Consider the following 14,586-nt stretch of genomic DNA (forward strand, 5'->3'; position numbering starts at 1 on the left):
TGACAACTTTTTATACAAGATTAAAATAATTAACATCTATTCCATTGCGTGTTTTCCTAGTGGAATGGGTGTCGAAGCGTGTTTGTGTGCGTGTGTGCGTGTTGAGGGTGAGTCCATTATTGTGGCCTGATGGTCCCAAATTGTGGAGAAGACCGTGTGTAGTTCCACATCTAGCCATATGGGGGCGCAGCGAACCGATTCACTGGTCCATGTGAGTCACTCAGTACGCCCCAGCCTGTCTGTCCTTGACTTGGCTAGCGCGTGTGTTTGTGTGCACCGTTCCCTGATTGTCATCACTGTCGTGCGTGTTTTCGTGTGCGTGTGTAAGAGAGACACGCTCACGCGCACACGCGCACGCACACTCATTGTGTGAAAGATGTCCGCCACCTCGCAGTCCGCCAAAAGCAAAAAGGACGAGTCTTTCCTGGGCAGACTGGGGGGCACTTTGGTTCGCAGGAAGAAAGCCAAAGAAGGTAAGTCATTTATTTATAATTTCTATCGATTAAAAAAAAATAAATTTTAAATCTTTTTCTCTTTGTTTTCCGTTTGCGCTTATGTGGTACAGTCACGTGGTAGTCTAATTAAATGCGGGCACGGTGACAATATTGATGACGTCAGCTTTGTATTAGTTTTCTTTAGTAACCACAAACAATATTACCCGAGACAAAGCATGCCTCGCGTGCATTTCATGTGTGGTAATAGACAAAAATAGAAGCACGCTGGAATGTTACCTAGTCAAGAGGAAGTTCAAATAAGTCTCTATAGATTTTGGTGGTCTTATTTACATTTTAAACACGCTTGTCAAAGTTTCTCTCAACTTGTTTGGAGCGTGTGTGCGTGCGTGTGTGCGTGGTAAAAGAGACAGCTGTGAGATTTAACGCTTGTGTGTGTATTCTCTGAGAGTGGTCCACAATTTGGTGGACTGCCAAAAGTCCCTCACAGTGTGACTACTATTCTATAAGAAGGTTTTATTCTAGAGGTTGTTCATACATTATGCATATTACTGTATATAGGCCTTTCCATTATTATCTATAATATTTTGGTCTGTGTGGATGCGCTGATGCATATTCCCAAACGGAAGCTAATCACGAAGGGAGTGTTGGGTGATTGATGTTGGACACCCCCCCCAAAAAAAATAAATAAATAAATAAAATAGGATTTTGCTTTCAAATGATTTTTCCTCCAGTTTTGTCTTCTTTAACTTCAGTTAGCTTTTAGAGCACGTTTGTTATTTTATTTAGTTAATTTTTTTCCGAAATTCTTTGCTTTGATTTATTTTTTCTTGTTAGTTTTTGTATTAGTTTTATTCATTTATTATTTTAATCTGTTATGTAGTATTTTACTGCAAGATTAAAAAGGTAAAAAAAGGATAAGTATCTCTTTGTAAGTATACTTTAATGTACTTTGGGCTTTCGACCATATTAACTTGTAAAATGGCTCATCCTGCAGCTGTTGTGGCTTTCTGTCGGGCGTGGTGACTTTATTCTCAAGAGGAAACACCCTAACGATGAGTTGCGTTACGAAAAGTTGCATAACATTTTGCTGAAAAGTCATTTTCCATGTCAGCATTTCTCATCTCGTTTTTGCCCCGTTGTCCACTTTAGGTGAACTGGAACACAACTTAATTGTGAACACTTAAACGGCCCAGATTGCTGCAGTATTCCTGGGTTACTTGTGACAAACTGACAGGAAGTGTGTGTTTTTGTGACAAGGCTAAAGCGTCAGTCACATCCATGAGTTGCTTCATAAGGAACGAGCGGTCACATCCTGACGAGTATGTCATATTGCATTTTACTGTTGACAACTTGACATTCACTTGCACGACTTAAACGTTGCTCGCTTGCTCTGCAATGATGACTGCGAATAGTAAGTTGTGTTTTTTTTAGACTTTTTTTTGGGTGTGTGCGGGTTTCGGCAACTAGTTTTTATGAATTGTCAACCAACAATTATTCAAATTCAAAATTAGAATCGCTGGTGCATATATGGTGTCGCAACGCCACAGATGTATCAAACGATCAAAAATGCTCATGAGCTTTCACCCTAAAAAAAAAAAAGAATAGATCCAGCCAGCGACGCCAAGCCATACGAATAAAGCACAGTGTACTCTGTAATGTGGTTGAGTGATGACTTTTGTCAGGTTGAAACTCAGTGGTGGACGGTCAAGGCCTTCAAGGCCTTCTCTGTTGGCTGAACAAAACCAAGAAATCATGATCATATTCTTCACATTTGTGTCATATTATGTCCTAGTGTTGTATTTTTAGGTGAGAGTTTTTATCCAATCAGAATTCAGATAGCTCGTGTTGCCAAGCAGATTTCGCAATATCAGTAGCACGCGCTGTTCGTCTGAGGCCTTCAGATACAATCGTGTGGACGTCTGTTCGGTGTCTCGAGGGGGCTTTTACAGTTGACTGACAGTTGCGATAGCCAATCAGATCACGAGTTGGTTACGGTGAGCCTTCTCGCTGGCCTTACGCTGAAGGTGATGAACATGTTTTGTGATTGGATACTCACTCGTGAGGGGGCAGCGCCCAAGCGGAATCAACACACCCGACCCGAAAGTCCTAACTGGCAACCGTTTGAAAACATTAACGATATAAAGGGGAGGGGGTGGGGGGTCATGCTGTCATCTGTGGGCTGTTGTTCCTCCCCAGTCCTGTGCTGGTGTAAGCAACCCGTGCTATATTTAAGAGCCAGTCTGTCGCCTCCTAATACTGCCGCTTTATTTATATCCTCCCCCAGTAAACCTCCCAGCCCCTCGTGTCCAAGAGCTCTAATGGGGGCTCACTTTAGCGACATGGTTGTTTTTGTATGTTGCTCACACCTTTGCCTTTGAATAGTAATCTGCACAATTTTTCATATATTATATATATATATATATATATGTAATATATACACTCACACACATATGAAGGTAGAGAGCAAAAACTTCAATATTTTATCTGGGTTACCGGCTTTGCTCTGGATTGAATTAGCATAATTGTGTTAGCGGTAATGGAGTCACTCTGATTGATTGCCTGCTACAAGAAAGGCTTCATTTGGCGGCTCATTGAAACGTGATATTTTTGCTGAGTTAGACAGTCAGCCAAGACTACAAGAGGGAAAATTGTGGGGTTTTGTTTTTTGTTCTTTTTTTTTTTTTTTAGTTTTTTGTGGGGTGTCGTTAACATGATGATAATGCAGTATTGCGATGATGAATTAGATCTACATTGTACAGTAGTAAAAAAGATAATTACATTTGCAATAATTCAGAGGTCCAAACTCCTACCTTTTATCAGACCTTCATTATCCGTACAGGCCTCATCTAATTTTAAAAACTAAAATGTGACCGTATGCAAACAAAACAACAACTAAAATATTGTTTATATGAGTCAGCCTTGATCTGCCCCCCCCCCCTAAAAAATCAGATTTCCAATTTTTGTCGATATTGTTTTTTTTAATTCCCTTTATTTGTCCTCATACCAAACTAGCTTTGTAACATTTTTCTTTCCATCATTTTTGATGATCAAAACATGAATTGACATTCAATTCCTTTGTTCATTTAAAAGAAAAAAGTCAAATATTTTTCAATTTCAATAGACAGTAGCCTCGAAATTGACTATCAAGCAAACGGTCGTGGGAGCAAAACAGGAAATAGAAAGCTAAATAAAAATAAAAGTAGGAAAATCGCTAAACGCGAAAAGACTCGGTTCTTCGTCACCCGCATGACGACTGGTGATCATTTCTAACCACTCCATCACACTAACTTGCATTGGATATTTTTCTTCTTCTGTCATCCATACAAACACGAACACACACGCATCTCCGGTAACTGGACCTCTGAAGTGGGGAGGAGGTTTGTGACCGAAATAAACACGCCCCCTCCCTCCTGCTCCTGCTACTCACACACACACTTATTGACGCGCACATTTACAATTTACAGCGCATGCATTTACTGCATTGTGCACTCACTTCCATCAGGAGTTTAAAAGTGGGGACATGGCAGGGCTGCTTTGTGGAACCAAGAGGAAGAAACCAGGTAGCGGTACTTTGATGAGCTTTTATGTCAATGCCAAATGGGTTCTGGATCACAAATGATGTGTGCGCGCTTGGGTTGTCGCTGAGCATTTGCTGTCTTTTACTTTTTGTTTGGCTTTTTTTTTGCTGCACAGTCGAGGTCTTTGATGTAGCTTGTACTTGACACAGAAGCGGGCGTAATGCAGGCAAATGGGCCACGAGGGAGGAAGCGGCGCAATTAGGTTGAAATACAGCAATCCTGCTCTGTAATTATGCAGCCGAATGTTGATCCATGAGGAGATTCCAGGCTAAACGTGACTGCTGTATCACGTAGGAAATGTGGTGTGCACGCCTTCCCCCCCGGGCGAATGTATATTACTGCTTTGAAGTTGTAATTGGTTAACTCATTTACTACCGGCCGGGTTAAAAAAAAAAGCACCTTTGACGTCTTTAGCCGTCAATGGCAGTAAATGCGTTAAAATAAAATGATGGAAATTTTTTATTTTTTTTTCTGTGTGCAAGAAACGTGGCGAGCATGCAACCACATTTGTGTCCGATAGAACCCGTTGATTAAAATGGAGGCTTATGAAATCCAAGTGACAAGTGATATTGATAATCTTTCAATCACGGTTGCGTTTCCTTCTATTTCTTTCTTCCATCTGGGCCGCGCTTAAATATCCCAATTTTTAGCTGGTTTGCTGAAGGCTTCTGTTTCTGTGGCCAAACAGGAAACATGAAGAGATAAAGATGTGAATGGAGCATCATGTGGCCCGTGGAAAAAGTGAGCAAGTGTCTCGGTCTGGCAGCAGCTTTTTGAAAATCCTTGGACAAAAAAACAGAAGCAGAAAGAAAGAAGAAAATCTGCGTAATCATAATCATAAAGTGCCCATAAAGTGCTGTGTTCAATGAACAATCACATTCGAGCGCATGTTAAATGGTCAAATTAAAATGGCAGGAAAAGCCATCTAGAACATCAGAACTTTATTTGGCGTGAATCAAAGGCACTTGAAATGGTGGCAGCTGTTTGAATTTGATCACTTCAGTGTGAACACAGCCACGTTCCCAATTATAAGAGGGTGTGCACACTTATGCAACCACATGGTCTCATTTGATTATTTTTACTTCCTCTCTTGATAAGATTTCGCAAGTTTTAAAAATATTCTCCTGAGTTTCGTTCATCTTTTTTTCAATATATCATAACCTGGAACACGAACCGGGGTGTGTAGACTTTTTATATATCATGTGCATCATCTGGAGCTAGCTGATAGTGACGTTAAATATAAAATCACCAGATATGTTGACTATGAAATGGATTTTTGTGTCAAACACTATGGACGCGTTTTGCTAGTTGAAGTTTACAGTTCCAAGTTTTGCTCTGATCAGCCAATCAGAGGACAGAAACATTCTGACGGTAGTGTGGGACTACTAGCTTGGCCAATTTCACCCAACATAAAATCTGATTGGTTAAAAAACTGTCCCACTGATTATATATCAAGTTCCATTTTGTAGTTGACGCCAAAAATGTGCTATTGAAGTTGGACCAATCGTGCTTTGTGTGCATGCGTGAACGTTGTGTTTTGTTCTTGTGCGACCAGTGAGTGATCTCCACGAGGAAGGCAAAAATGCCATCAACGCTCCAATGCTCCCCTCTGGGACGGACGTCCATCCCGAGGATACTCTGCTGGGTAAGAACACGCAACTGACATGACTTGCTTCTATTTGAATTATGACATTCTTGACCCTCCAGGGTCACCGTCGTGACCTTATTTTGTGGTTTTGGTTTTACTGATAGAGACTCTCAAATGGAAATTATGAGCACAGCTGTTTCTTGTACGACTATTAGAAACTTTTTTTTTTTTTTACATTATAAGTTGGTTAATAATTAATTAATAATCCTCCATTTATCTCAGAATATTCCGATTTTAGTCTCGTAATATTGTGATTTTTTTTTTTGCGTAACATTTCAACTTTACTTTCAGTGTGATGACTATTTACAGTCAATGTTCTTTTGATACTTTTTTATTCTTTTAACAGTACAAATTTATTCTCATAACATTGTGACTTCATTTTTCTAATATTACGACATTATTTTCGTAATATTGCGACTTTATTCTTTTTTTATTCATTTACATATTTATTCTCGGCAAATGATGACTTTATTTCAAAACATTACGACTTTATTTTTGTAATATTATGCTTTATTTTTTCACTTAACGTTACGTTATGACTTTTTTTTAAAAACATTCTGACTTTGTTTTTGTAACACTCTGATTTTTTTCCAATAAAAAAATTAAAAATGACATTTATTTCCAATACATTTTTAATTTAAGCAATTATTTAATTAATAAATTTGTGTGTTTTTTTTTAAATTTGTTTTACTTTCGTGTTTTTAAACACTGTTAATGTTCAAACTGTGCTTAGTGCTGCAGTGGCTTACTCTGCTCTGTATTTATCAGCATCATTTTATTTACCGGTAATTTTTTTTCCCCTATTGGGAAACCTATTTTAAAAATCTGAATGAACTGTTTGCTCGACGACACCCATTCCATTTTTTTTAAACCAAAATATTTGTGAGTGCCTTCATCATGCTGAGCTAGCTTGACTACTTGGTTGATTTAAGGTAGACTGTGCAAGGTCAGAGAGGAGCCCGTGATTGATGAGGAGGTGGCAATGAAAGTGGTGGAGCAGGAAATGAAAAAAAGATGCTGTACCTTCCCCCGCCCCACATCCAAAATTGACTCTCGACGTTTTTAACAACACACAATTCTTCATCCTCATGAGGGACTTAAAACATGTCTGCACTCAACATGCGTGAAGGGGAGAAAAAAAAAAAACACTTCAGAACCTCTTCTCACCTTGTCTTGTCAGAGGAGAACGCCGAGAGGATCATGTTGGACCCGACGTCGCGGGACGACCCCAAGTTTAAAGATTTGCTAAAGGTAACACTTAAATAAGAAACACTTTAGAATGTGTGCTGATGCCATTTTTGGGAATCCAAAAAAATGACACCAAGATCAATGAGACCTCAAACCTGAACTCAATTAATTCAAAGAAGAGAAAGATTTTCGAGAGGGGAAGTACAAAAACGTGGGTAGAAAATAAAAACGTGGATGCTGCCATCATGAGCAGAACTACAGGTTGATGACTTGTTGGGTTGAACCCAAACTCGTCAAAATGTGCCGTTGCCACGTTAATTTTTCTGTCAGCAGAGGGCGATATTGCATCACACAAGCCTGGCATTTGAACAGGGGTGTGTAGACTTAATCTATCCACTGTGACATGTACACAGGTGCTGATTGACTGGATCAACAGTGAGCTGGAGGAGGACAGGATCATCGTCAAAGACCTGGAGGAGGACTGCTATGACGGGCAAGTGCTACAGAAGCTTTTTGGTGAGTCAATTGGCAAGCCAGCAATTTGTGTTGACTCGTTTGTGCTCGCGGGCTCCCCCCAGTGTCCGTTATATGTCACTGCTAATCGAGTTGAGGGGTTCATTTTCATAATAATTCTGTTTCGTCTTTTGATCATCAGAGGATGGATAGATGGATGGACTTGCTGACATCTTCTCAAGAGAATGTTGAACCCTGTGCATGATGACTAATAAAGTCCATGTTATTTTCATCAAATATTCATTGAAGTCTCGTTCTCCTTCTGCCAGAAAAGCTGTCGGGCCGCAAACTGAACGTGGCCGAGGTGACCCAGTCGGAGATCGGCCAGAAGCAGAAGCTCCAGACGGTTCTGGAGGCCGTAAACGAACTGCTGCGACCTCACGGCTGGTCCACGGCTGAGTGGAGCGTGGACTGTGAGTTCTCATTTCTCTGGTTCTTATTGTTATTTCCATCCATAAGAAACAATCCAAATTGAAAAGATTTTTGTCCAGACGTCCAGTGAAAACTTAACCGCCTTTTCATTAGGTACACCATTTCCATGTAATTCTTTCATCTACATCCACAAAGACATATAAACCAAAAATCCTTACAAATGAAATTGAATCATACACTTGAACCCCAAAAAATCATTTCTGGGGTAAATTGCCCAAAAATCACATGCGTTGGCCGGGAATCGAACCCGGGTCAACTGCTTGGAAGGCAGCTATGCTCACCACTATACCACCAACGCGCTGTGTGTACATCTGCCGAATGTTGCAGAAGAGGAAAAGTGCAGCATTCCTCAGGCTACCACGTAATGCACACACACACACATGCGCACAGCAGACACTTCATTAGGTACACTGACACAGTCCAGCTCTCAATAATTTTGCCTTCACTAAGATATGAGCAATTGAATTTACAACTAAATTTACCCATTTTCATATATTCATGTGCAGAAAAACAAAATTTATATTTGTTTGTATACATGTTTTTTTTTTTTAATTGACATAAAAACAGAGTCCAATGACTATACTGCGTGTTTACTTTTTTCACATAATTACATAATGTGATTACCGTATTTTCCGGAATATAAGCCGCTACTTTTTTCCTGGATTTTGAATACAACGATCCAACTTGAAGTGAAGCATTCTGGGACCACTTTTTCGTTTTGACCTTCAAGTACCATATTTTTACAGCCAAAAGGCATGCTGTAATCAAAGGGCGCAGCACCAGTTAAGGGTGCTATTTCTGTATTTATTACTTGCACTGGGCACGCATGCTAGCTCGCGCATGCTAGCTCGCGCATGCTAGCTCGCGCATGCTAGCTCGCGCATGCTAGCTCGCGCATGCTAGCTCGCGCATGCTAGCTCGCGCATGCTAGCTCGCGCATGCTAGCTCGCGCATGCTAGCTCGCGCATGCTAGCTCGCGCATGCTAGCTCGCGACCACTGTCAGCAACAGCACCTCAGTCCAATGTGAGATGTCATGGCAACACAGCCAGTCGACAAAGTCAGGGGAGGGATTTCACTGGTCACCACACTCCTTAGAGTCACGGTTTCAAAACAAAACCACAAATATCTCAGCATACAAGCAAACAATGAAACAAAGAAATAAAATTAACACAAAACATGTATCTCTCATGCCATTCATATCCCCAAAAGAAATAAGGCTCAATAGTCGCGAGAGTTGCTCAGTCCATACATTAGGCGTTTCGCATTACAAGGCCTCGTTTGTTCTGGGGAAGATTTGGGACTTTAAAGTGTGCCATATGGTCGCGAAAATACCGTACATAAAACAAGCGACGTACAGTTAAGACTACTTTTTCCGTTGATATCTGTGTGAATGTTTTGGCAGCCATCCACTGCAAGAACCTGGTGGCCATTGTGTACCTGCTGGTGTCTCTGGCCATGCATTTCCAGGCGGCCATCAGGCTGCCCGAGCACGTCTCCGTCAAGGTGGTGGTGGTCAAGGTGAGGCTCGCCACTCACATGACATTCGTATGTGACTTTCACAACTTGACGACTCACCTGCTGCTGCTGTTGTTGTTTGAGCAGAAGCGGGAGGGCATCTTGCAGACTGCCCTTGTCAACAAGGAGCTGACCAGCACCACTGAGTGAGCGCTCCTTAATCCTTACTTTGGTAATATCGGAAAACATACAAGATAAAATGTGAAAGATGAAATATACAAGAAAAATAGCACACTAATTCTGATGTGTGGGCCGTTGCTACCTGAGTATGACACCATGGCTGGAGAAATAACATACAGACACATACAAGAGCTTCTCTTGAAAGGTCCGTCTTGGGAATGGCCTTGCAAGTGTAACTGCAATTAAATTTACACTTGTAAAGATGAAAAAAAATAGCCCAAGTGATCACTCGCAAGTCGAGGTACCACTGTATCTTCAAAATTGCACTGATTTACTTTGCTAACTGATTTGTTCTTTTTGGCTCCTTGTTTGCTTTCCAGAATGATGATGGGAAGATTTGGTAAGTTGTATGTTATTGTTTCTATGTACAGTATAGTCTTTATTATTTTAATTAATATTGTATGAGCTTTACGTTTTTTTCATGAAATTTTCCAATAAGGTAAGGTTTCAAACATCCTAATTTATACTCCCAAAGGTGTCACGCAACGACACAATTTGCCAGATCAGCGCAGCATCTTGGAAAAATAAAGAAAACCAATGCTATCCGCTAACAGTAGGATTAGCGCAAGTTAGCATAAAGATATATCCAGTATGCTAGTAAAGCGAAGCAGCTTGAGAAAACGAAAAAAAAAATCAATTCTATCCACTAACGTTAGGATCAGCGCAAGTTAGCATAAAGCTATCCAATATGCTAGTGAGGCATAGCAGCTCAAGAAAACTAAAGAAAACCAATTCTATCTGCAAACTTTAGCTAACGTTCGGATTAACGCATGTTAGCATAAATGTATCCAAAATGCCCGTTAAGTGCTGCAGCTTTAGAAAACAAAAAAAAAGACTACTGCTAAATTAACTTTACATTTTAAAGGTTGAATTAAGCAGTAATAACACATTTTAAGTCTTTCCAAAAACTCATTACATGATAAATAAAACTGACTTGTCCTACTCATATCTATTGCAAATAACAATCGGTTCTAAATTGTATTTTGTTCTCAGACACCAAGATAAAAAAAAAAAAAAAGTAAATGTCTCGCTGTTGTTTACTTCAACAGAAAGAGATGCTTTTGACACGCTTCTGGATCACGCGCCTGACAAACTCAATGTGGTCAAAACGGTAAGAAACTTCTTTTCCCAATAGAACCATTTGAAATCCACACTTTTTTGTGAAATGTTCATGAAATTTGTCTCTTTAGTCGCTCATCACCTTTGTGAACAAGCACTTGAACAAGTTGAACCTGGAAGTCACTGAGCTGGAATCTCAGGTATTGTAAGTTTATCGACAAGCACGTGACTACCTTCACCTTCAAGCATTTTATTGCCATTTTCAGTGGAAATGTGTTTTCAATACCAAACCAAGCGAATTACGCTTCTATTTAGCCGCAGGACTTTATCTTTGTCTGTAATTGTTTTACTGCCCTCTTGTGGCCAACGTGCGCACAACAGGATGAGCAGCTCGGTGGCGATTGAATTTTGGGGCATTTTAATTAACTGCATTATTACTGTCAATTATATAAAGTACAATACTGTGGAGTGCTATAAAAAAAATACAAAAATGTGTGAATTTGCGCAATGAATGCTTTGAGTTCAGAACGGTGTCACAGATCAACTTCAACTCATAAATCAAAGCTCAACTATTGTGTAAATATTGTGTTCAGTTTTCTGATGGGGTCTACCTGATTCTCTTGATGGGTCTGTTGGAGGACTACTTTGTGCCCCTGTACAACTTCTTCCTCACCCCCGAGAACTTTGACCAGAAGGTGATTTGACCATCACGAAGAGAAAGGAGTCATTATCGTGTGTTATGAATGATGAAACAAGCTGAGATGACATCTTTTTGATCAGGTCCACAATGTGGCGTTTGCCTTTGAGCTCATGCAGGACGGCGGCCTGAAAAAGCCCAAAGCCAGACCGGAAGGTAAAGATGAAACTTTTTAGAAGAAAGTGATTTCATATTTAATAGACATAGCTGATTGACATCAATTGGCCAGTAGACCCAATTTTTTTTTTTTTTTTGAGGAGCTGTCCCAATGTCCAAAATGTCCAATGAATTCTGCTTAGCAACAAGTGACACGTCACAGACAAGAGCATAGCAAAGGCCTTGCCAAAAAGAAAAGAAAAAATATGAAATGAAATGAAATCTTACAATAAAAATAGGTTTTTGTGTATAAAAGTCGGAATTTGGACTTTTGAGCTTCTTGTCAAGTTGTCTGGAAAACTTTTACTTTTTACCTTGTGACAATTTAAAAAAAACAAAAACATTTTGGCTTTCTTTTCATGCGTTTAAAATGTTTGTTTTTTTGTAACGATCTCATCGCATACGACAGCTTTATTTTCATATTACAACTTTAATCTTGTAGCATTGTGACTTTATTCTAGTAACTTGACTTTCTAGTCATATTTTAGCTTTATTCTTATAAAATTTAAAATCTATTCTGTATTCTCATTCAGACTTTTTGCTTGCATTTGTACGACTTTACTTTTCTCGGATTATTATAACTTCATTCGCCGAATGCGACAACTTTTTCTTGTTTTGTTGTTTACTCGGTCATAACGGTTACATTTTCAATATTTGTTATTTGTATTTATTTTTTTTAATCTCACTACAACTTTTATTTTGCAATATTCCGACTTTATTCTTGTGACATCACATTTTTTGTTGTATTTTCACAACTTTGTTTTTGTAATATTATTTTATTCTGTATTTATTTATAAGACTTTTTTTCCTCCGCATCGTATTGCAACTTCATTCTTATAACAATGACTTTTTTTTTTTGCCTTACTCTGATGTCATCCCAATAATGTGGATTTTTTTTCCTTGTATGACACCTTTTTCCCTCCCCAACTTTATTATTGTAACATAGAGACTTTTCTGCAACTGTTTGCTCACAATATTTACAACTTATTTGTATAATACAAAATATTACAACTTTATTCTCATAACGTGGTAAATTTGTCTTGTTACCTAAAAAAAAAACTACGACTACTTTTAGTGGTATGCAGGATAATCACTCCCTAGTTTAAGTACAGTTCGGTTGTATTTAACTTTAAAATTGAAGACTTTAACTTTTGGTATTGTTTGTTTATAGACATTAGTTAGTTACTATTCTCATTTGATGTGGGAGTACATTTTAATTGATTTAATTGTTTTTTTTCTTATAGTGAAGTGCTGTGTTATATTCAAACAGTGCATCATGTTCCAGTGGCTTGCTAAATGCTAAATGCTAATACTTGTTAAAAATTCTTCCAATGAATAAAACATCTGCTATTTTTTAATGAACGCTCTCTGCTACAATATGAATGAATATTTTTGGAACTGTACTACGACGTGTAAAAAGTTTGGGAACCCCAAGTGTAAGTGATTGTAATACCGCGACTTTCCACCAGAGGGAAACCTCGCGTCAAGTTTAAAGCGGCCATCAGGCTAAATGAACCTTGGCCACCACTTTGCTGTGTAATTTAATGAACCCTCAGCAGCTTGTTGCTTGGCATGCATCAATGTTCATGAATAGATCATATTAGAGGATGGAATGGTATTAGGTTGAAAGGCAATCTAATAGTCATGACGGATGATCTACTTAAAGGTTAATCAACATTTTGCGCTATTAGGGCAATTTCAGTCAGTGGCTGGAATGGAAAGATGAAGTGATATGTTTGTTTTATTACATTATCATCAGCAGGCGCCCACTGTGATCCACACAGATCTTTCTAGTGGCAAAGTAATGTTGAAAAACAATCAAGTTACTTTGTTTTCCCATCTCATTTTCGATACCCTCGCAGCATGATTTTTTTTTTTTTGGTTTATTTGTTTGTGGCCAACTCGTGTTTAACCTTGAATATTAATTGCAGCCCATTCTAATGTTATTCAACAAAACAATTTATCTCCAAAGACCTCGTTCTGCAGAGAAAATAACAATATGCAAATAAGCCTCGTGGATGCGATCGTAAATTCTTATTTTGGCCTACTTTGTACCAGGCGGTATTAATTGAAGAGCTGTACGTTAATGGTAGCGCACCATAAATATTTTTGCTTCCCTTATTTTCTTGGTGAATGAACTTTTTGTTACTTTTTGTGCAGATGTGGTCAACTTGAACCTCAAGTCCACCCTCAGAGTCCTCTACAACCTGTTCACCAATTACAAGAACTCCGAGTGACAGCTCGCGTCTCCCCCGCAAGGCTGCGACGTGCGTGTGTGCGTGTGCGCGTGTGCGCACGGGTGTGAGGTGACGAACAAGGACTCTTAAGTCGTTCTGTTGCCAGAGACCATTGGGAATGCTTGTTTTTTTTTTTAATCTTCTCCTCAATTGTATTTATTTATTCCTGTCACAAAAGTGTTTGAATGTCTGTGAACGTCAACGTGAAAACGTTCAATGTACACGCAAGTTAACTAAATCGCTTCATGTATATATATATATATATATATATATATATATATATTTGTGTGGATATTTAAGGAGACATATTTTACTATTTTTTTTCTTTTTTTGTCACCATATCAAATAGTTCCCGTGTGTGGAAAAGAATACCCAAGGAACAAGACTTAAAGACATATTCTGACTGCTTATTTCACATTGCATGAGCACAAATGATTCATTTGGTTCCATCTACTTGTAAAACCTATTTTTTAAAAGATCAATTTGCCATAATATTTGACCTTTAAAGGAAGCATTCACATTGTCAAGATGTCACCGGGGTAACTTGTTAACAGGATGATGCTAACTAGCTTTTGGCATTTAGAAAAGTCAACACGGTATTCATGTAAACCAAAAAAAAAAAATCTTTCCAAATGAAACTTTTTTTCAGATGTGTTTATTTCATTCCTGATACAGTTTTTTTTTGAAAAGGCTGAACTTAATACTCAGCAGAGTTTGTGTTCGCGCTGCTAACTCGCGTTAGCATTAGCTCTTTAATGGCGGTTTGAAGTTTTTGCCAAATTTAGCAGTGTTTTCTAAATATTTAAACAGAATGTTTACATTTTGGAGGTTTTCTTGGACAAGGTCAAGATCTCAGCTACTTTCCCTCCAGATTTTGCTTGTGTGTGTTCAAAGTCGACTTTTAAACTGTAGTTAGTAAGTTAGCGT

At 38.8% G+C, this 14,586-nt stretch overlaps 1 protein-coding gene and 1 non-coding gene across 4 annotated transcripts; one reads left to right on the forward strand and one right to left on the reverse strand.

The window, feature by feature from the left end:
• The first annotated feature begins 221 nt into the window (after nt 1-221).
• parvb (parvin, beta) lies at nt 222-14,274 on the forward strand. Of its 3 annotated transcripts, none has more exons than XM_088287200.1 (13): nt 222-473; nt 5,589-5,678; nt 6,862-6,932; nt 7,283-7,385; nt 7,652-7,795; nt 9,218-9,333; nt 9,418-9,476; nt 9,831-9,850; nt 10,560-10,621; nt 10,701-10,769; nt 11,163-11,264; nt 11,350-11,422; nt 13,583-14,274. In XM_088287200.1, the coding sequence occupies exons 1-13, from the start codon at nt 377-379 to the stop codon at nt 13,657-13,659; spliced, it is 1,083 nt and encodes a 360-aa protein (XP_088143326.1). In that variant the 5' UTR covers nt 222-376; the 3' UTR covers nt 13,660-14,274. The 3 variants fall into 3 exon arrangements, with proteins under 3 accessions (XP_088143326.1, XP_088143328.1, XP_088143327.1); XM_088287202.1 differs by lacking the exon at nt 222-473 and adding an exon at nt 1,767-1,866; XM_088287201.1 differs by lacking the exon at nt 222-473 and adding an exon at nt 3,867-4,015.
• Nucleotides 8,041-8,112, reverse strand: trnag-ucc (transfer RNA glycine (anticodon UCC)). The gene has a single exon. It is a non-coding gene; the product is annotated as a tRNA-Gly (tRNA).
• Nucleotides 14,275-14,586: the final 312 nt, after the last annotated feature.

The sequence above is a fragment of the Idiotropiscis lumnitzeri genome, unplaced genomic scaffold (assembly GCF_059441095.1).
Source record: "Idiotropiscis lumnitzeri isolate Australia: NSW breed Sydney's pygmy pipehorse unplaced genomic scaffold, RoL_Ilum_1.0 HiC_scaffold_35, whole genome shotgun sequence".
NCBI lineage: Eukaryota > Metazoa > Chordata > Actinopteri > Syngnathiformes > Syngnathidae > Idiotropiscis > Idiotropiscis lumnitzeri.